The sequence below is a fragment of the Coturnix japonica genome, chromosome 1 (genome assembly GCF_054131305.1).
Source record: "Coturnix japonica strain WE chromosome 1, WE-NBRP24, whole genome shotgun sequence".
In the NCBI taxonomy this organism is placed as follows: Eukaryota; Metazoa; Chordata; class Aves; order Galliformes; family Phasianidae; genus Coturnix; species Coturnix japonica.
In genome coordinates, this window is record NC_140663.1 from 113,910,814 (window position 1) to 113,932,007 (window position 21,194).

General features: G+C 38.1%; 1 protein-coding gene across 5 annotated transcripts in view; it reads left to right on the plus strand.

Moving 5' to 3' along the window:
• ARHGAP6 (Rho GTPase activating protein 6) overlaps window positions 1–21,194 on the plus strand; it is a 281,961-nt gene that overhangs the window by 247,087 nt on the left and 13,680 nt on the right. For all 5 annotated transcript variants that reach the window (XM_015887037.3, XM_015887055.3, XM_015887045.3 and 2 more), the window contains 6 exons: window positions 4,327–4,583; window positions 8,861–9,056; window positions 11,920–11,975; window positions 14,441–14,591; window positions 15,705–15,853; window positions 19,222–19,401. In XM_015887037.3, coding sequence (XP_015742523.2) covers window positions 4,327–4,583; window positions 8,861–9,056; window positions 11,920–11,975; window positions 14,441–14,591; window positions 15,705–15,853; window positions 19,222–19,401 — 989 coding nt within the window. The remainder of the gene's footprint in view (window positions 1–4,326; window positions 4,584–8,860; window positions 9,057–11,919; window positions 11,976–14,440; window positions 14,592–15,704; window positions 15,854–19,221; window positions 19,402–21,194) is intronic.

Here is a 21,194-nt window from a genome sequence, read left to right on the forward strand (position 1 = left end):
GTTTTTTACATCTCTGAGTGACTCACCAGAACAGGATATAGCAAAACTTGCCGGATATAAATGAATGAAACAGGAGTGCAGCACTCCACCCAGATATTTATGCGGTGTTTTCAGCTGTTACTATTCATTATCTTTGCTTTTCTCTACCCTGCCTCCTTGTTGTTTATGGACATCGTGATTCTGAATTGTGTTGTCTAAATGCGTCTCCAAACACTTGCTTTAGCTGCTGACAAACAGTACTGTGGCTGGAGGAGAATTAAAATGTCAGCGCTGCTCAGAATAAGAAATTCTCAGGATGCTCTGCATGCTGGTGGCTGGGTACTGTTCCCTTGTGAATTCACTGCTAATTTTGACGACAGGAGAAGTGGAGCCTTTCATGTGTCTGCTATTAGCAATGAAGGGGTCAGCGTAAGCATGCCTACTTGGAAAGTACCCACCAGCATTCCAGGAAGAGATGCCTCTCAGAAATGATTTCTCCTGAATTACGTTATTAGTAAACCAGCTTAATTTTTCCTTGGTTCTAGTAAACTCTGTAGGTGAACCGAGAGACTTGCTTAGAAGTAATGACCATTAGTTATATGATTTGTTGAGCAACCTTTTCCTGATGTTTCTGTGTGGAATGTAAGTACTTGACACGTTCCTCTGCAAGATCTTTGCGGAACTCCTATGTATGCTGTAGTTTCTGAGAATTGTAACTATGGGGTATGTTGCTTTAGGAGTGGATAGAACCCCCCCCCCCCCCCCCCTCCCCCCAGTTAAATATCACTCTTAAAGCATGTCTTAGCTGTCTCACTCTATTTCTGTCATTTAAATGTGATCAGTAGGAGCACCTCTGTTGAGCTAAGTCACAGGATTTCATCATCTCAAAAACAGCATTTAAGTTGCACTTAAGAAAAATGGACAAAAAAAACCCCAAACCCTCACAACAAAAGGATAAGGCTTAAATTGCTGTGTTGTGTATTATTCGCTTTGTTAGATTCGTAAACCTTAGTAGGGTCTAAAGTATAGACCTCAGAGGATCCTAATAGGTCATTGAAGTTTGTGGGATGGAAACCACAATTTTCACTCATGGAATCTTCAGATTAGACTTTGAATCTATATTTGGGTTAGGTGGCATAAGGCCAGGTAGGCTAACTCTGTGGGGTAGCATCCAGATTGTCATCATTTGGTTAACAAAGAACAGGATTTCTGATTTTTGATCCCATAAGCTCTGAAAATATTTCTGTGAAATACTGTTGTTGTTTTTTTAAATCAAAAATGCTGATTTACCATAACAGAAGGATTTCTTAGAAACATACTATTTTCAATCACAATTTGTAATTTTGTCAGCTGCAAGATGGACTTTCTTGTAGTAGAAATGATGCATTTCTCCAAGGTTTCGTATTGTCTCTGGTGCCTTTAAGCACTCAAAGCAAGATGGATCAGAAATCAAGCACATATATGATTCTGTTTAGGCTAAACATGTGAGTCTACATTTCCAACCTGACTGCACACTCTGTCAGCTTGTTTCCAGTTTTTACACAGTGCTGTCTCCAAATCTTTAAGCAGCACACTCCTCCAATTGAGAAAGTGATCAAAGTTTCATTGGGTTTATAGACAGTAAGTAACTTAGTAGCTTTGTGACTGTTGTAGTCACGTATACAACAGGCCAAACTTTGAGCCTGTGCTATAAGGAACATTTTCTTCATACAAATATAACACCTTCAGCAGTAGGGATACCCATCTTAAGGCAGCAGTTTGTGCTTTTACCTGGGTTGTGAGACCAGAACCTCAAACTTGCATGTCTTCCATCTGAGAAGGGGCTGCATGACTCCATATGGCTAAAATTCTTTTTTTTTCCTAATGAATCTGAAACTTCAAAAGGGCAGGTGTTCACCCTAGTAGATATGTCCTCCCCAGTCTAACAAAGGAATCATTGGAACTGTGTGCTAGTGAAGGTAGTGGGGAGAGCAGATTGTAAAACTCTCTCCTCTACCACCCCCCTGCACCATTGTGCTGGGAACTTGAGGCTGTAAGCCGGTCTGTGGTGGGTGCAACCAATTCTCTTGATTTCATTAAATGAACAAGAAATTACTGATTTTGCCAATTTTGTAATGTAATTACCACTGCCAGCCAGCATCAGTTCCATCTGTATTTAGTCTGAAAATCAGCCAGTTGGTTTTCATCCAGTTCTCCATCTCTGCCAGATATTGAGAAACTGGGGAAGTGGTTCATGTCCTCTGAGAAGGAGGCGTACAGCAAAGCAGCGTGAAGCAGAGGCTCTATGTCCTTTCATTGCTCTGCAGTGAAATTATTGATGAAAGAATTAAGCAATTGAAACTAGAGCAATTGAAAAACTGGCATCCCACACCTGAGGGTTTGTGAAGGGGAGCAATACTTATCTCAAATTACTGGTTTTTACATAACAAAGTTGGGGAACAGGACCATTTTCATGAAATTCACTTAATGAAAAAGTACTGAAAACTCATTCCCTGATGATCCCCTCTCATTTCACCCTCATGTTGTACAATCAAAGGCATTATCATGCTATTGGGTATCACTGGGCTGCATACAGCTGTCCCATCCCACTTTGAAGCACAATTGACAGAAGCATTTATATATTTATTGTTCAGGTTTTCATTCAGCTTAGTGACTTCTGTCAGGAAATGTTGTGGAAGAGCAGAGAAATAGGAGTGCTGGAGGTGTAACAAAGTTAGACAGTCCGAAGGGGAGTTGTGTTGCAGATGTGTGTTGCGAATGAATTTTCAAAGTAAGCTTGTGGTCTTAAATGTTCGTTGGGAAGATAATCCATAATTCTAAAAAGTTTCAGTACAATTAATCTCGTCTTTTTATAATCATATTTGCCAGAGTGTAGGAGGAACAAGCTTAACTCTGGGCTCCAGGAACTGGAAATCTCTGCATTGCTTGACACCCATGTGATGATGTACTTTCCTGTCCTAAATAAAATGCAGGTGGTTTTAGATATCATTCTACTTGCTGGTCACTTCCAGACCTGTTTGATGTGTGAGGATCTGTTTCCTGATTTAATTTTTTCTGGCCACCAAACTTAGTTCATGTCCTAACATTTTGTATTTTCTAAAGAGCAATAGGCATTCTCAGCAAATGAGAACAGGCCCATATCTCTTTACTACAATAGGATCAAAGCACTCTCACTCAGGATTCATATATTATACTCTTCTTTCCAATCCCTTTAATCTTAATAATAATGTAAGCATTAACAAAAATTGAAAGTGTCATCAAGTATAAAGTCAGACTCAATCCCAGGAGGAATTTCGGCCTTTAATTGATCAGATGACTGTGAGAGGTTGGATGTGTAAAGACCTTATGTTTGCTCTCTCTCTCTTTTTTTCTTTTTTTTTTTTTAAATTACTTTTAATTTCTAGTACTTTCTGTATCCCTGATGCTGGCAGGTCTGAAGCTGGAATCTAGTAGAAGCTTACCAGGATCAATGGGCTCGTCAACTATTTTATTCATTTAATTTGAACTCAAAATAGCTCTAATTTGCAGTCTGACTCACTACTTTTGATTCTACTAATCTTTGATGGATACATATTTGAAACTTGATGAAAATTTCAGTGTTAGTTACTGGTTGATTCACTGTAAAACATTTTTCTGATCCATAAAACATTCTGGGCATTTTGACGTTAAGACCTGAATATATGCAAGGTTTGTACATTACAGTTATACTGGTGTATATACCCTACACTTCTATTGATGTGGAATGGGTTTATAGTGCTGTTAAAACTATACCCTTCAAGGCTTAGTTTGAATAGTGGATGTACTTACAAATGTCCTGTGCAGGTAGGTGCACACCCTCCTGACCTGTGATGGGCCTCATATGCATGCCTATGCCCTTCACTCTGGTGCACTGAAGCATTTGTGAGAGACAAACCTGATGAAAGGATCTGAAATGGGAGAGCTGTGGCATAGGAGCCAGGCTCCCCAGTCTTGGGATAGGTTTCCAGAGCCTCTGATGACCATCTGCACTATTTCTATGTAGCCAAGGTACTTCCAGTTGCTTTCAGTGGAAGTTAAGATCTCAATTAGATCTTTTCCCAGTTGATTTGCTGAAGTTCTGTGTGGTATAACATGCAAGATCCATCTGGAAACAGGAGTCAGATACCAGGAACTACAGTTACCTGGCACTCATCCACTATTATTTTATTGTTTGAATGTTGTTATTATTGTGCAGCCCAGTACCTCGTCAGAATTATTATATACTTAAAGACACTTCAGATTGTTTTGCTTTCTAACAGCTTCATACTGGAATCCTTGTGAACTAAATAAATATCAGATGTTCAGTAAATATTAACTTCTTTGTTGCAGAGTTTATTCCCCAGGCTTTTGGAATGCCCTTGTCGCAAGTGATTGCTAATGACCGGGCCTACAAGCTCAAGCAAGACTCTCAAAGAGAAGAGCAAAGAGATGTTTCAGATTTTGTGGCCTTTCTCTTACCATTTGGAGCAAAAAGGCAGAACAAAGAACTTTCCAGCAGTAACTCATCTCTTAGCTCCACCTCAGAAACACCAAATGAATCCACTTCTCCTAACACACCAGAGCCGGCACCTCGAGCAAGGAGGCGTGTAAGTAACCCCATAACTACAACCATACATGTTCTGTGGAGAGTATGGCAGAAAAAACAACACTGTGTTTGTGAATTGTGGAGTATTTCTTCTGTTGTGTTTAAACAGTGGCATTTTATTGATTGGAAGCCAGCCTGGTGAAGACCAGAAACCCCTCATGGTAGAGGAAATCTTATTCCAGTGCTGATGGGAAAAAATCATGTGGACCGTACAAATCTTTTACAGATCCCCAAGTGTCAGAGAGATCATTTAGGAAACCTCAGCTTGCTCTTTCTCACTACCTGCTTATACTTAATTGTTTTGGATTTGTCAAAACCCATGAATTTCTAACTAATTCTTTCAGCTAGGAAAGACTAAAGCCATATGATTTAAATTTGTATGCATGCTTTTGTTATTTTATCTTCACAAACTTGGAAATAAATTAACAATTAATCTCTGTCCTAATCTTAATTGAAATCCCCATGGCCTAATTCAAACCATGTCCTCAGTGGCAAATAAGAAGTTAGCAGAATAGATTTGTACCAAGCTCTTAAAAAGAAAATTCTGCATACAGACTAAGAAAATGCCTTTGGCAGAAGAACTCACTGCAGTGTTTTGGGTTGAATGTTAATCCTGCATTGTATGATAGGTAACTGGTGGATCATTTCCTTGCAGGTTTCTGTTCCTCCTAAGTAATTTCTGTGCTCTGAAAAAATAGAGATTACCAGTTCTCCAGTGCTACAGCTAATAATGGTATTATCTGTCTCTTTTCTTCTTTTTTAGTGGAGTTGCCCATGGGATAGAGTATCTAAAAGTATTGGGTTTTTTTTTCATTTTATATTGCATTGGAGATTTAAATGCCCCATAAACTACTTCCAGTAAAACTCCACTTTAAGTAGTCTGAGAATAAATTTGGGGTTCAAGGACAGACTCTGGAAAATAAAATCTTTCTGGCATCCTGTCTTCTGCCAAGGATGAAGCCTGCTTCAGAGAAATGCAATATGATATTCTGTAAGCTGCAGTGTTAAGAGTGGCAGGTCTTTAGTAACCTGCAGATTAAGGGAAGGTTCAAGAGCCCCATGACCTGCTTTCTTTCTCTCTAGCTGTCAGGTGAAGCTTACACTTGAGGTGTCAACAGTCTGTCTGCAAAGAGGTGAGGGCATGATCTTTGAAGATGTGTTATTACAGACACAGAATACACATGCATTGACTTCTCTAGACCACATTAACAGGCAGTAGTTCTTGCACAGAAGTGCAAAATGCACTTGAATATGTGCGTGAAGGGAAACCTGTTAACTTCCTTCATAATTTGGCTTAGAAGTTGACAAAAAAATAGAAATACACTCTATACACCCCTTGACTTCAGAACCTGTTTTCATATGAAAGATAATTCACATGTCCAGAAGTGGGTAATCTGCTGTTCCTTTTGCAAAGTGAGGTCTGAACCATAACTTGTATTTGACCAGCCAGCAAGCAGAAGGAATCTAGATATTCTTTTACCTCCAACTGTCTGTCAGGACCAAGTTCCTATATGCCTATGTGATTTTGACCTGCTATATTCTTTTAATAGCAGGATTGCTGTTTTCAGTCTGTTGAACTTGATTTGTTAGTCTGTAGTCATGAGGATGCAATAGAACATGTGGAGAAGTAGGAGTAGACTAAGATGAGCAGTATGATGTGGAGAGAGCTACCACTCTCTGTAATGTAACTTAGTTACACTGTTTTTGACTTCAACAAAGCAAATGTTTTTATTATAAAAAAATAATAATAAAGTTGATTCATGCAGTCGATGCAGCCAGTTTCTCACATATATGCTGCAGACACTTGAAGTGCAGTGTTGCCCACAAAGCCCACAGTTGTTTTAAATTGTAGAGATTGTTTGTAAATATGCCATTCTCTTCCATTTAACTGTCATTCACTTTTTCATATTCCCATGAGTCTTTAAGCACTCAGTTGAGGTTGTCATTAAAAGAAATAAAATGACGCTTTTGGCAGTCCTCTTGATGTCGGTGCTGTGGTTCTCTCATTGAAGAACAAGACTGATATCACAGTAGCTGCTTTTTCTCTGTAAGATTTCTACTGTCAAGTTGGAAGTCAAGGCCCTGATGATCCTTCAGGGCCTGATGGTCCTTCACTTTCTATATGCTTATTCTACAGAATATTATGACTGTCTGTTAATATATTATTTAGATATATTATGCAACCAAAATTTGTCTATCAGGAGCTCAGTCCTACTTCTTGTTTAAAGTGAAACTGAATCTGCTTTGATTTGTACTCATTCCCTTCCATATATGGTCATATTGCTTATCTTTCCATAAAAAAGGTTGGTTTCTAAAGCCCTTAAAAATAAAACTAGGAAATAGTTTTGTCTGACCTTTATTCCACACCTGTCCCCATAGTCTTCACCTTCATTTTGCTCTTTCCATCTACTTTTTAGTCTCCACTTTTCTTTTTATTTCTTTAAGCTTAGCTTAAGACTTGCCCAGTTTATTCAGATTCTGAACTTGACATGGTGAAAGGATGCTGGCCTTGACTTGGTCTGACCAAGTAGTGCTGTACTTCAGCCACTGAACTCACAGTCTTTCTTCTTAAAGCCTGCTCAGTGTCCCAGTTAATCCACAACTTTGATAAAGCGCCCAAGGATAATGGAGAACTGACTGTATTTACATCTATTTTAGGGATCTGAATCCGACTTAAGTGATTCTGTGATAATAATGGTCATGGGGTGAGGATGTTTTGCAGATAGGGAGGGACCAGTAAGAGCTAGGGTATAAAGACAGTAACCTGTTGTACATGATCTGCCTGGGAAAGGCAGTGATGAGCATAACATTAGGATTTTCAGGTTCAGGCAACTAATTTTGATACCTGAAACCCCAGATCTTTAAAAAGAAAAGAGGAAAATAATTCAGCTTGGAATTTTGCAAACATGGATCACAGACAGAGAATCTGGTTTGGTTTTGGTTTTGTTTGTTTCTTTCTTTTTGACAGGAAATGGCAAATAGCATCAAGCAGGTATATTTCTGAGAAACCTCTGAAACCAAGACTGAAGTTACACTCCAAAGAGTCTAGTAGTTATTTAGAAGTGTGGGTCAAAAAGAATTATCTAAAGACTTCACTGTGTTTTTCTGCTAAGTCTTCAAAGTGTTACGAGACACAACACTATCCCTGATATGTTTCATGCTTTCCTTTAGGTAACATAAACTAAAAAGTTTTAATTTCATTTAAAATCTCAGTGGAATTTTTTTTGCCATGCCTCCAAGGTGGAAATGCTTATAATGAACTATAACTATAATGCTATGAACTATATGTTATATATATATATAAATAACTACTATGAACTATAATGCTTATAGTTATGGTAAACTGTATTCTTCACATTAGAAGGTAAGGAAATGATGTACAATATATAGTTTTATGGAGAGTCTATATATTTTTTTTTCTTTTTAATTATTATTATTATTTATAAGTCCAGATGTTCCTTAAAATATCTTTTGCATTGCTAAGTTTAGTAATGGTTCACCGGCTGTTAGGTAAAGGATGGTTTTGAAGAAGCAGTCATGTTGTGGCTAGAGAAAACCTAATCTTCATTTTCAAGTGTGAACACTGAAAAATACCATAAAACTCCTGTTGCTTGTGCTACTTTGTCCTTTGCTGACTGCTTGAACCTTTGTGCCTTCCAGAAATCCAAACATAACCTTCAAAACTTTTATTGGAATTTTAATGATTTTAAGATACATAAAGTGAAAGTGCCTGAAATGAAATAAAAATCACTTCTGTATTCTCTTACGCATCTTTGTTTTGTTTGCATGGGTTTGTTTCAATCTTTGCAGTCATACATAGTTGTGTAATTAGTCGACTCTGTGCAATATTGGGTTGTAAATCTGTTTGTATAATTTTCACTGGTACAGTTGCTTAATGTCTGGAAGAAGTAGAGAACCAGGTGTAAAAATGTGCATATGTCCTCATGCAAATATTGTGCTGCTGAGTTGCACGCACAGATTCTGACTCATCCTTGTCCGGAAGAGTATCCGGGCTTTTGTAGCACTGAAAACACACCAAATGAATGTAAAGCATTGTGTTTCTTGCATTAGAGTAATGATATAATGGCTACTGTTTAGATTTTTGCCTCCATTACTCTAGTATTGTATCTTGACCAATTTATAAAAGTGGTAGAGCAAATTTTATTTTGTATAAGTTGTTTTTTAAATGTGGGGAGGCAGAAATCATTGTTAGTTGAGATATGGCGGACCTTAAGTTACTACAGTCATACTGAATGTCTATGCATGTACATTTTACAGGGTGCTATGTCTGTAGACTCTATTACTGATCTTGATGACAATCAGTCACGGTTGTTAGAAGCTCTCCAGCTCTCTTTGCCAGCAGAAGCCCAGAGCAAGAAAGAAAAGGCAAGAGATAAGAAACTAAGCCTGAACCCTATTTACAGGCAGGTTCCACGGCTTGTAGACAGTTGCTGCCAGCACTTGGAAAAACATGGTAAGAATACTTCATTTTGCCAGGAGTGGCAGATATATTTTTACTGAAGTATAAATAAATAAGTATTTTGAGAATCAAGTGTATGCTTAAAATTGCAATGACATCTTTCCAAACTAGACAATTAGACTCCAATTTTCCCTCCTGCTTCCCTCTTCCTGTTTCACAAATAATTTCTTAGGAGATGATCTCCCAGACTGAACATCTATGCTACAAGCTTGCCAACTAGCCCATTCAGCATGGAGGAAGAACACTTTCTTGGAGGTCTTTCATCCAGTGCTGGAGTGCTCAGCTTTGCAAGAATGACTTTTTACACACTACAGGTTAATCACACTGTGAGAGTGAAAGCCACATAGTAATTCTTAGTAACCAGTGGATCTTTAGATGCAAATGCTAAGTGAACAATTTATGCTGCTGTGCAAGACATAGCCAGAAACAACATTGGAAAACAGAGGTTCAGAGGAACAAAAAATATCCCATGCTAAATTATATTAAGCTTTAAGAAGCTTCTTCATGTTCACTACAAGACTTTCAAACTGTCTACTGTTTGTTCCTGGCTCCTGTTGCCCAGTCTCCTCAGGCTCAGACCTGTTCTCTCTGAAAGGAATTATAGAATTGTGCCAATATTCTTCTTAAAGCTTCATGATCATTCAGACACAAACATCCCACTAGCTTTCTGTAATGCAGAAACAGTAGCTAATTAAGATATCTGTTCAACATTTCTCCCAATGTATCTTTGTTTTGTAAATAAATTTTTATAAGAATTGAAATAACTTGGCCAAAGAGAGACCTATCACATGGCCAGATGATAAAACAAACCATTAAATAATGGTGAATGTGGCATCAAATGCTGCATCTGATGCTTAATTTGTCCAGAAAGAAATCATTTACAGTCTCTGAATTAAAAGCTTTTGCAGATGGGGGATGGCAATTTAAACAACAATGCTAAGCTTTTATAATACCCATGTGGCTTACAAGTATATAAAAGAAAACAATGAAAGCAAGTCATTCATTGTTAGCCTTTTACAGAGACTAGATATCATGGCTGACAAATGTGGGGATGATTATTTTTAAGACAAATAATTTCCATCCTTTAAGTAAGGGTAACTGAGCTTGGAGAACATGAAAGTGTCTGAGATGGCAAAAAGAGACTTCAATCAGAGTACCCTTGTGATCAAGTGCTTAATCCACTTAATACACTGCAACAGCAGATTGTTTTCTATGCAACGCTTTTTACTAAAATATTTTATTGAAATTTCCTCTTAAACAAAACATCAAGTATTTCTTCATGCATTTTCTAAGAGCGCAATAGAGTGTCATACATGATCATCTGAGGTAGTTTGGGGCAGATATTGATGTTCTTCAATTTTCAACTTAATCTACAATCCACAGGAGCACTATACCACACCTATCAGGACTAGTTGACTTTGAGAAAAACAAAGATTTCAGAAGACAGACTCAATTGTTTTTTTCAGTGATCTGGGGTAAAAACAGAGGGCTTGATGTTCAGCAGTCCTCTAGTAACATCATTCCAAACTGCATGATGGATCATATTTTATATTCTGCATATATGTGAAAACATACCTTTATTATGTGAATATTTATTATTTTTATTTTTATATATAAATATTAAATATTAAATATTATTTATATTTATTATTTATTATACCTATATTATGTGAAACATACCTGGTCTTTTATTCCAATTTTTCATCAGCAAGCTGCAAATGTATATGATTGTTAGAAAAGAACATTATGTTTTTTAGAAATAACAGCCTTTGGCCTTATTCTTCCCTGTTGCCCGTGGGATCAGGTCCCAAAGTTGTAAAGTTCTGAAGCTTCTTGCAGACCCTTTGGGTCTTGTATATCAGTAAAGAAGATTAATGTTTCAGAGTAGCCTTTTTTAGACCATAAGTTTTTAAGTTTATAGACAATTATTACATCCTTTGTGAAACTCATGTACAAAATGATGTATATTTCCAAATATTTAAGCCTCTAGGATTTTCACTCACATTCTCATTACTAAAGACTGTGGCACCTCTAAGTTGACACCTACTCTCAAATTTTTCAGTTTCTGTAATGGACAATATATATCCATTCATGAACTGCGTTATATTGTTGGCTTGATATCCTCCCTGTACCTGTGTAAAAGGCTAGAAGAAAACAGGAACTGATTTCTTGTGGAATATCAGGCAACATTCATTCCAAAATAAAGTTTGAACGATACAACAGGCAAACATTCTGCATTGCCTGGAGCACAATATTTGTTTGTTGCTTTCTTTTTGTAAAATAGTACCTACCCTATAAGCTGTGTGAAGCTCCCAAATATTTTTTCCATTCATCATCTGCCTTGGTGCACTACTTACATCTCTTTGAAGGACACACTCTCACCTTCACACTGGTAGGAACTACATGGCCAGTGGATCAAACCAAACACACCAGCTGCTTCCTGTATCAAAAGACACAGATCAGTGTCCCAAGTATTATCACACTGACCATCTCCTTCACTGTCAGTCCTGAAAGAACCACCTCCAAAGGTTGAGCACTGCCTCACTGTGTGCAGACTTCTGTCTCTCACAGATTGGTAGTGGCACTAAGATGGCATCATGTAACAGAGGTGCCATTTTGCAGGTTAGGTGATATGAGTGAGATCCTTGAGAGCTACTGACTGACTGCTTATTCCAAGACAGCTGGGTTTTGTCTCAGAGCAGTAAGTACAACCCTATAGAGAAATACATTGCTTTTGTTGATTTTTTCTTTGTGTGTGTGTGTGTTTTAATTATTTAAAGCACAATGATAGCCCAGATTGCCTTGATTAACAGAAAATCATACAATAAAACTGTTGTCTGATGTGCTATACTTGCAGGTCTTCAGACAGTGGGAATATTCAGAGTTGGAAGTTCAAAAAAGAGAGTAAGACAGGTGAGTGGATACGGATTTGCACTTTACTCATCAGGTATGACACAAATAACCATATTGCCTTCTGTCAGGTAATTTCTTCCTTATCCTTTACCTGGAGAAATTTAGTGTGTTTTTATTAGCTCATAACATGCCATTTTCAGCCATCTTTTACATTTGATGAAATCTTTCTAAGGGTCTCACTAGATTAATAGTCCTTGTATATTTTGCTTTGATGAAGTAGCAAAGGTTTGGAGATCCATATAGCCTACCGTGATGAAATTTTCCAAAGATTAAAGTGTGAGGAAAAAGAAATCTTGGCTGCTTGTTCATCTCAGAAAGAGCAGAAGCTCCCAAAGTAAGCCTAAACTGTAAATCTTTTCTGGAAAAATTACACTATGAGGAAATATCAAAGTCTTTGACCCTCTGAGAAGCTGGAGTGAGGCAGACACTCAAATTGCTGCTCGCAAACATCACCTTGTTCAACTTCAAGGTCAGAGCTGACCCATCCAATTCTTAATCTCAGCCAAATTTTGAAAAAACAGAGGCTGTATGTAGGTGGGTTCCAGAGATGATGTCAGAAGTGATGTTTTTCTCAGCTATTGCATTGTTATGTGAAAAAGGTGGGAATACTTGTAGAGCTTAATGGTCGTGTGATGCTCAGGGAGACAACAAAAAGTTACCATAGAATATTTCTGCTAGAAATTTTAAGATCAAAATATCAAAATAGAGCAGAGTAAAAGAAAGCTTGGTGGTGCTGATCCCAGGAATAGTAGTACTGTTTTGCAAAGATACACAACATAATGGTTAGCTCTTTGGAAATTTATCATGAATAGCTAATCTGACGTGGTTCTGAATTGTAGGACAGTATAACCTACTGATTTGTAGTTTACTTTCTACCAATTAATACTGCTGTGTGGCTAATGTACCATAAAGCTGAAAACACTCATGCAGAGACAGTTATTAGATCAACACTGAATAGGTATAAGTAAGCTGCCTGTCATTTGCATTGCAAGCATCAATGTCAAAACATTTATTATTATTCAAAGATGAGTACACTTCTATCATACCTCTGGGAAAAAGCAGAGGGCTTGTATTACTTGCTTGTATCCTAAGCCTTACTTCAAACATCACTTTTACCATTTTTTTCTTTTACTCTGTTTTAAAAGCTGAAGAAACTGAGAGATTTGAGTATTTATGTATTATATTACATTGACTAATTCACTGAATTAGGTGAACTAATTTATTTTATTGAACAACATGGAAGCATCACATTGGCCCTGCAGTTAGAATAATAAATGCTGTCAACATGAACACATGGGAAAGTCTGGATTCAATTAAAATTCCATTCATTTTCTGAACCATGGAAAGCCAAGCCCAGTACTCAGATTTTGGTGTGCTTCCACAGCTGCTCTTTAGTTTTTGTACAGAAAGTAGGCACAGTTTCGTCTCTCTTCATCCTCCAGTTAGAAGTCCTATTTCAACTGTTGCAGTAAATACATAAATAAATAAGTGCATGTGACAGCAGGTTTTGTTTGTGGTAAGCAGGAAGGGAAAATCAAGAACAAATACATGCATTACAAACTACGTTAGAGCTTTTTCACATTCACTGGGATGCAGGACTATGTCTCCAGAGCTGGTGTTTACTGGAAGTGCTGGGTTGGGTACAGGCTATTTTAACCTTGAAAAGAAGAGTAAAGATGGTGCTCTCAACCTGAATAAAGTTTTCTGCTATTAGTGTTGGGAAGTCTCTCCAAAAAGTCAGGCTGCTATCTTGTCAAAAGATATATTGGCTGTGGGTGAGTGATTTCCTCTGCCTCTGAGACATTTGATACCTTTGACTTACACAGAAATTGTCTGAGAACTGTAGTGGAAAAAATAGCAATACCTCAGAATGGTGTTAGTTTGGTCTTTGTTAATTTCCTAATGGAGATCATATAATGAGTATAACTAAGCTAAGAAAGTGGAACAAGATGTGTGGGGACCAGTGCCAAAATGTCTTAATGAATATGTCTGTTTACTGCTTAGGTTTAAATATGTACAATCTTAATTCACAAAAGAAGTGTTAGTTAGTTTAGCGTTGTTCTATTATTACTATTGGTGTTTTTGTACAAAAACATACTTGCTATGAATTGCAGATTCATTCTTTCCAAAAATCTGAGGATAACACAGTAAGGTGACGTAAGAAAGTCTTTCTTCCAGTTTTCATTATTCACTATGGTTTCTGCCTTTATTACTAGTCTTACATTTCTGCATTTACTTAGCATTGTTTTCTCATAGAACAGTGCTGTACATTAGTTGGAAAGATTTTATTACAATCTGGTAAAAACTTGAAGTTATTTATCATGGGATAAGCAGCAATTGGATGTGAACTACAATCTGGAAAGTGAAAAAGTGTTAAGTTACTTCTTGAAAGACCTTTATCTGTTGGAATGTACTAATTGGGACAATGATAAGTGACTGAGATCTTATGTCATGGTCTTTTCCAGTTACGTGAAGAGTTTGACCGGGGCATTGATGTTGTGCTAGACGAAGAGCACAGCATTCATGATGTTGCTGCTTTGTTAAAGGAATTTCTCCGTGACATGCCTGACCCACTTCTTACCAGAGAACTTTATACACCTTTCATCAACACTCTCTGTGAGCTCTGCGGCATCTTGATTTACTGATTTTCAAAAGCTTGTTTGAATTCTGTAATTTCTACAAACCGTATTCTCTTTTCTGTGCATTCAGTACTCAAGCCTTGATTTGCTCCAAATATTCATGTAGCATAATTTGCAGAAGTCTTCTCTTGGTTTTCACACAGTATAAGATTAGCCTTGAGAAACAAAATAGAGATTTCGCTTTTACACTGGTATACAGGATGAATTCCTGTTATTGTTAAATCCTGATTCTTTTATTGGTTCAGCAGAAGCAGATGACAGACTCCCATCTGCATCCTGGTATCTCAGCACTGCCAGTGTTTTTAGTTTTTATAGCCATTCATTGACCAAATTTCAATCTGACTTCAGAAATCTAGCATCAAAAGTTCAAGCTTCTTGGTAGTTAATGCTCCTCCAAGTCATTGTGTTAAAAAAAGTCCCAACATACTGACTTATGGTAAGATTTAGGTGCAATCTGGGAAAAAGTAAAGGTGGACCCTTCAAGCTGGTACATGTTCTTCAATTTCTTGCAGAAGCCTTCATGTCTGGGATCCTGCTTTTGTCCCACCTTTGTCACTAGCTACCATTTTAGATGGCTAAAGTCACGTGCTGATTGAAGTGACTGCATAAGCAGTAGAATGCCCTTGACACTTCTGGTTGCTTTTTTAGTTTTGTATTCCCTCTGTATGATGTGATGTTGTAAGTAAACTTATTTAAAATGCTGAGAGCATAAACTTTACTGAAATGCTTGCAAAGTCTGCTCTGCAAGCCTGTAGCTGTATCTAAAAGAAAAATAATAAGTAGAAAATTAAACAGAATTTTTGTGTCTGGCGACAACAAAGTATACAACACAGATTTTGCTCTCTTATGGGCTGAGAAAAGAGCCTATGAACCTGTGAGCAAAAGTTGACCAATCAAAGCAAAACTGTAATAACAGTATTCGTTATGCTTTGATATTCCCTTCAGGCTTTTTCTTTTTCTTCCAATGTTTGCAGTGAAAATTACTGTTAAGTAAAGCTGTTCTCAAGCATTCCTTTGGGCTGGGAATGGTATATTCTGATTTTAAGTTAGTTGGAATGCTTTTCTTAGAATGTATTTTTTCCCCTCTTAGTATTAGAGCCAGATGAACAGCTAAGCACCTTACAGCTTCTCATTTATCTCCTACCTCCCTGTAACTGCGATACCCTACACCGACTGCTGCAGTTCCTCTCCACCGTGGCTGGCCACGCAGAAGACACCACAGACAAAGACGGCCAAGAAGTAAGTCCCAACCACTCTTGTCCTTTGACTTTGTTTAATTAATGGACTGGAAAGAGAATTTTAGGTCTGTGAAATAACCCTAGCAGTGGCGTGTCCCTGAAAGATAAGGGAGATTTATTATTTTTGCACATTCATTTACCATTTATTTTTCTACTATGTTCTTAGGGCTGTTTGAGGGCTACTGCCTATAGGAAAGTGTCCAGCATTCAGGAGCATGCTTTTTTATTCTCTTCATTCTCTGATGTTGCTTTCATACATAATCTTTGGACATAGTTCATTTCTTGTTTCCCTTTGATTCCTTGTGTGCATTAGATAACAAAGAATTAAAAATGAGAGAGGAACTCTGTCTGTGCCCTTCTGTCTGGTAAACTTCATCGCTGTTTGAATTTAGGATCCTTCTTTGCCTGCACTCCTTCTGGCCTACTTAGGGTTGCATTTGAGGGAGAGAGTGCAGTCATCTCCAGAGATAATATCTATAGCTAAGAATCATGAACTGAAATCACTAAGTTTGGAAAAGCCTTCTAAGGTCATTTAGTCCAACCACCAACCCATCACACCATGCCCTCTGACCATGTCCCTCAGTGCCACATCTACACTTCTCTTGAACACCTCCAGGGGCAGTGACTCCACCACCTCGCTGAGCAGCCCACGCCACTGCATCACTGCTCTTTTGGGGAATAATTTTTTCCTAATATCCACTGTAGTACTTATGAGCATTGGCACATATGTATCCGAGCAGTCACACAAGGGGAGATGTGAAAATCCATTTTCTACTAGGAAAACATTTGAACGTTTCCAGCTGCTGCTGTGGAAAAGGTGGCAACTGTGTTATCTTTTCATGAGAGATGGATACAGCCTGTCACTGATTGACAGAATTGTACCTGTCTCTCTGTGGAAGGGATTTCTCGTTCCTCTGAACTGCAGCATAGATTACTTCTGGTGCTACTTCTCTGCTGAAATTCCTCACTTCTTTGGATGCTTTTTGGAATTGGTTGGTATTTAAGAATAGGCACTATGAAACTGTCTTTCTGCCTGAAGTCTGCCTGAAGATTGGCAGTTGAATTTCTGCTTAAGTCTGATGGTCAGACTCGATGATCTTATCCGTCTTTTCCAGCCTTTATGATTCTATAACTCCATGATATATCCTAACTTCAGAGGCACTGCATGAGCCTTTTTCAGAGCCTTTCAAATGTTGTTATTTGTATCCTCAGCAATACCCTGATAGACAACTACACCGCTTTAACAGAAGGCACTTAAAAAGAGCAGCCTGTAACAATTTTACTGTGCTTAAAAACATTGTGTATATAAGCCAGCTGAGGCCCCACGGTCCAGCAGAAGGTTGCCTGTTCTATTAAGATCCTCTTGGGATCTTCATACAAGGCTAGAGGCTGATGCTGCTTAAGAGACTGTGTTTAGTAAAATGGTTGTAATAAAGGCATTTTCGTTTTTCTTAAGAGTACAGCTTTAGCTCTGCTAAAGGTATTTTGTCAAGGCAAATTTAGGTAAGCCATCTTGGCAGTATTGTAAGCATCAGGAATATTATGTGCAGTTGGTTATCTTTTACAGATAATACAGCATTCTGCTCACACTTACTTCAGCTATTCATTAATAGTTAAGTGAATAAAGGCATAAAGGGCAAAAGAAAGTATTTTATAGGCTGCTATCATTGGAATGAAAACAGGCAAGCTTTGGCACACAGTCCCTTCTTCATGACTTCTTTCAAAAGCCCTTCTCTCACAAATATGGAGATAGATGACTAACTTTATAAAGGTGACTCATCCAGCTAATTTCATTGGGAATGTTTACACCATTTTTTAAGGGTTGCCCTGAAGCTGCCCTGAAGAATAAGACACGCCGTACGGACAGCCTGCACATGCAGATGGGGGCACAGCCCTTGGCTCTCTCAAAGCACTACATGCCTGCGCATCCTTGGTGGCTCAGTGCTCTGACACCAGTTAAAAACTAGGTCACCCAAAAACAGCTGCGTGCACTGTGGTGTTCATGGGGAGTGTTTAAGCATTGTTATGCTGGGGTGATCCTCTATAAACAGTCAACACGTTCACTGTTGCTTCCCATGCATCTGCTTGCTGCAGGTGTCTTTCTGAGATTAAACAGTGGTCCCAACAATGAAAGGAAAATCTATTTTTTTACTGCCAGCTCTGTGCCACCTGCTGAGCTCTGTGTGTGTGTGTATATATATATATATATATATATATAAAAGAAGAAATAAAAATAAGAACTAAAAACAAAAACAAGAAAACCTGACAACTGTAGTCAGCGTACAGTTGTAAATTGAACTGGAACATTCAGTGTGTGCCATCTACCAAAAACAAACAAACAAACAAACTTTTGGTGCCCATTCTGTGCTCATTCTGTTCCTTTTTTTATTCATTAGTTTAAATGTAACTGAAGCAAATGAAAAAATAATGCATATGATATCTGTTTTCTTTAAAAATATAAAGCCTGCAAGTAATACCAGTTCAACTGATGAAATTCACTTGCATTCTTACATATTCAAACTGCTGGCATCATCTTCTGCATTCCCAGAATAGCAATCAAGTGAAGACAGAGAGGAAGCACGTGATGCTTGCTTTTTCTCTCTTAAAAGAATAGAATGGGGAAAAAGTAGCCTACTCACAAACTTGACGATGAGTATCTTGATTTAATAACCTGTATGACATATATTTCAGATTTTTCAGTATTGGTGTCTATCCTTTTTCCTCTTCCGAAGTCAGGTTGCTTCACAGAGCGCAGATCTGCAGATGCAAAAGAAAGTAAAAAACAAACAAAAAAACAACAACAACAAATGGTTAAAAAAGTAAATAATTAGCATGTCCTAGGAAACAAGCAAAAAGAAAATAATAGAAAAACGGTAATAAAAGCAATGAACATATTCCTCAAGTATCCAAACCACTTAACAATTTGAACTTGAAAAAGCATGCTTTTCTTCACTGTGTCTACTTCATATCATGAGTGCTACTGGGAGAAGCTAACTGCTTGCAGTATGTGGTCTGAAGAGATGGTGATATGGTGAGGAATTGAAGTAGGAAGGGGTTTCCCTGAGTTCAGATGAAGCATGCCATTGTTGAGCTGACTGGAAATTAAGGGCAGACAGCACTTTCACCTTCTTCTCCTCCAGTCCATTTGAAAATCCATCTAGAAAATCCACAGGGCTCCTAGCAGGGATGTCCAAACAAAGTCTTTCAACATTTCTGAAGATGGTTAAATGTTTGACTAGCGCTCATTCTTTATTTTGATGAATTAACTGTCTGTCAAATGTCTTTTGTTTGTGGATTTGTGTGTATGCATATATCTTTGGCTACATTAGATCCTGGGATCCCCCACTTCATTTATATTCTGTTTTCCAGGTTACTGGGAACAAAATGACATCACTTAACCTGGCTACTATCTTTGGCCCTAACCTGTTGCACAAGCAGAAATCTACAGACAAAGAATTCACAGTTCAGAGTTCAGCTCGAGCTGAAGAGAGTACTGCTATCATAGCTGTTGTACAAAAGATGATTGAAAACTATGAAGCCCTTTTTATGGTACGTGGATGTTTCTCTGTCTTACTTCTAGGCATTTTTAAGTTAAATGAGGAAATACCTGGTTGATATTAAAAACCACAAAGATGAAATGAACTGTGGAAACTGCATTAAATTAAGCTTGACTTGTATTAATAAACAAAATAACCTTTTGTCAGGGCAGATGCTTTGCAGCAATAATACTGAAAATGTTTAAGTACATCTTGCTAGGAATGGTTTCTATGTAGATAAAAATATCTTCCTTAGAAGATTTCTTTGTCTGTGAAAATCAATGATGGAGATGGTTATTTAATTGAACATTAAACATTTCTCACTAGTTTTAAAGACAAGACTGAAAATGGCCTTTCACCTCTAAGGGTTAGAAATTAATTAATTTTACTGAAGCAAAAAGAGATCCTTGGTTAAGGGAATAACTTTCCCTATCAGAGACTTTCTTGTTGGTCAAGTGGGAAGCAAAGACAAAGCTTTCTTACTTGTCATTTGACTAAGAGGAATAAAGTATAAATATGTGTTGTTCCTGAGTACTTCCCTGTTCTCTTGCTGAAGCAAAGATGTTCCTCCTGGGAAGGACTGTGACCTTGGTCTAGGGCATTTTTTGAGCAAATAATTCCTATATGTTACTGCTTGCTGAAGATGCAATTCAGTTAAAACACATTGATCAAGCCTAGCAGTTTCCTGATCAGTTCATTCTCTAACCTTACCTTTTTCTGTCTGTGAAATAGTAGGTAAGTTTTGCATGATTTGGGCCTGAGGCAGAGAGCTCTACTCTAGGGTAGCAGAAGCCAGTTGGTGGGCACCATCCCATCTTCATTTTAGTAGAAATAAATGTCCTGACAAAAAATAGAACTATTTAAAAGGTGAAAATAGCATGGTTTGTTGTGGCTTGAAGCTGAGCAGCAGTAGGAGGAGATCAGTTCTGAAAGTAAGAGGTGGAATGCTGTGAAGAGCTCCCATAGAAGTCTAGACCAAAGCTGCTGCTGAATACAGCACAAGTGAGAGAAGATGGACAAGACTGAACTGAGGGGATGTGGCACACAACACTGGAAGAGAAAGATTTACAGATTTCAACATGCATAAAAGCATGAAAAAGCAATCAAAGCCCTGTCTATCAGTCTTACCTGAGATGAACAGTTGTGGTTTTGTCATATTTTCCTTTGCACTGTATTACCTTTCATTACAACCTTTTCTTCATTTTTATTCTGGTTCCAATGAGAAACACAGCAATCTTTTTTTTCTTTCCCTTCCTTCCTTCCTTCCTTCCTTCCTTCCTTCCTTCCTTCCTTCCTTCCTTCCTTCCTTCCTTCCTTCCTTCCTTCCTTCCTTCCTTCCTTCCTTCCTTCCTTCCTTCCTTCCTTCCTTCCTTCCTTCCTTCCTTCCTTCCTTCCTTCCTTCCTTCCTTCCTTCCTTCCTTCCTTCCTTCCTTCCTTCCTTCCTTCCTTCCTTCCTTCCTTCCTTCCTTCCTTCCTTCCTTCCTTCCTTCCTTCCTTCCTTCCTTCCTTCCTTCCTTCCTTCCTTCCTTCCTTCCTTCCTTCCTTCCTTCCTTCCTTCCTTCCTTCCTTCCTTCCTTCCTTCCTTCCTTCCTTCCTTCCTTCCTTCCTTCCTTCCTTCCTTCCTTCCTTCCTTCCTTCCTTCCTTCCTTCCTTCCTTCCTTCCTTCCTTCCTTCCTTCCTTCCTTCCTTCCTTCCTTCCTTCCTTCCTTCCTTCCTTCCTTCCTTCCTTCCTTCCTTCCTTCCTTCCTTCCTTCCTTCCTTCCTTCCTTCCTTCCTTCCTTCCTTCCTTCCTTCCTTCCTTCCTTC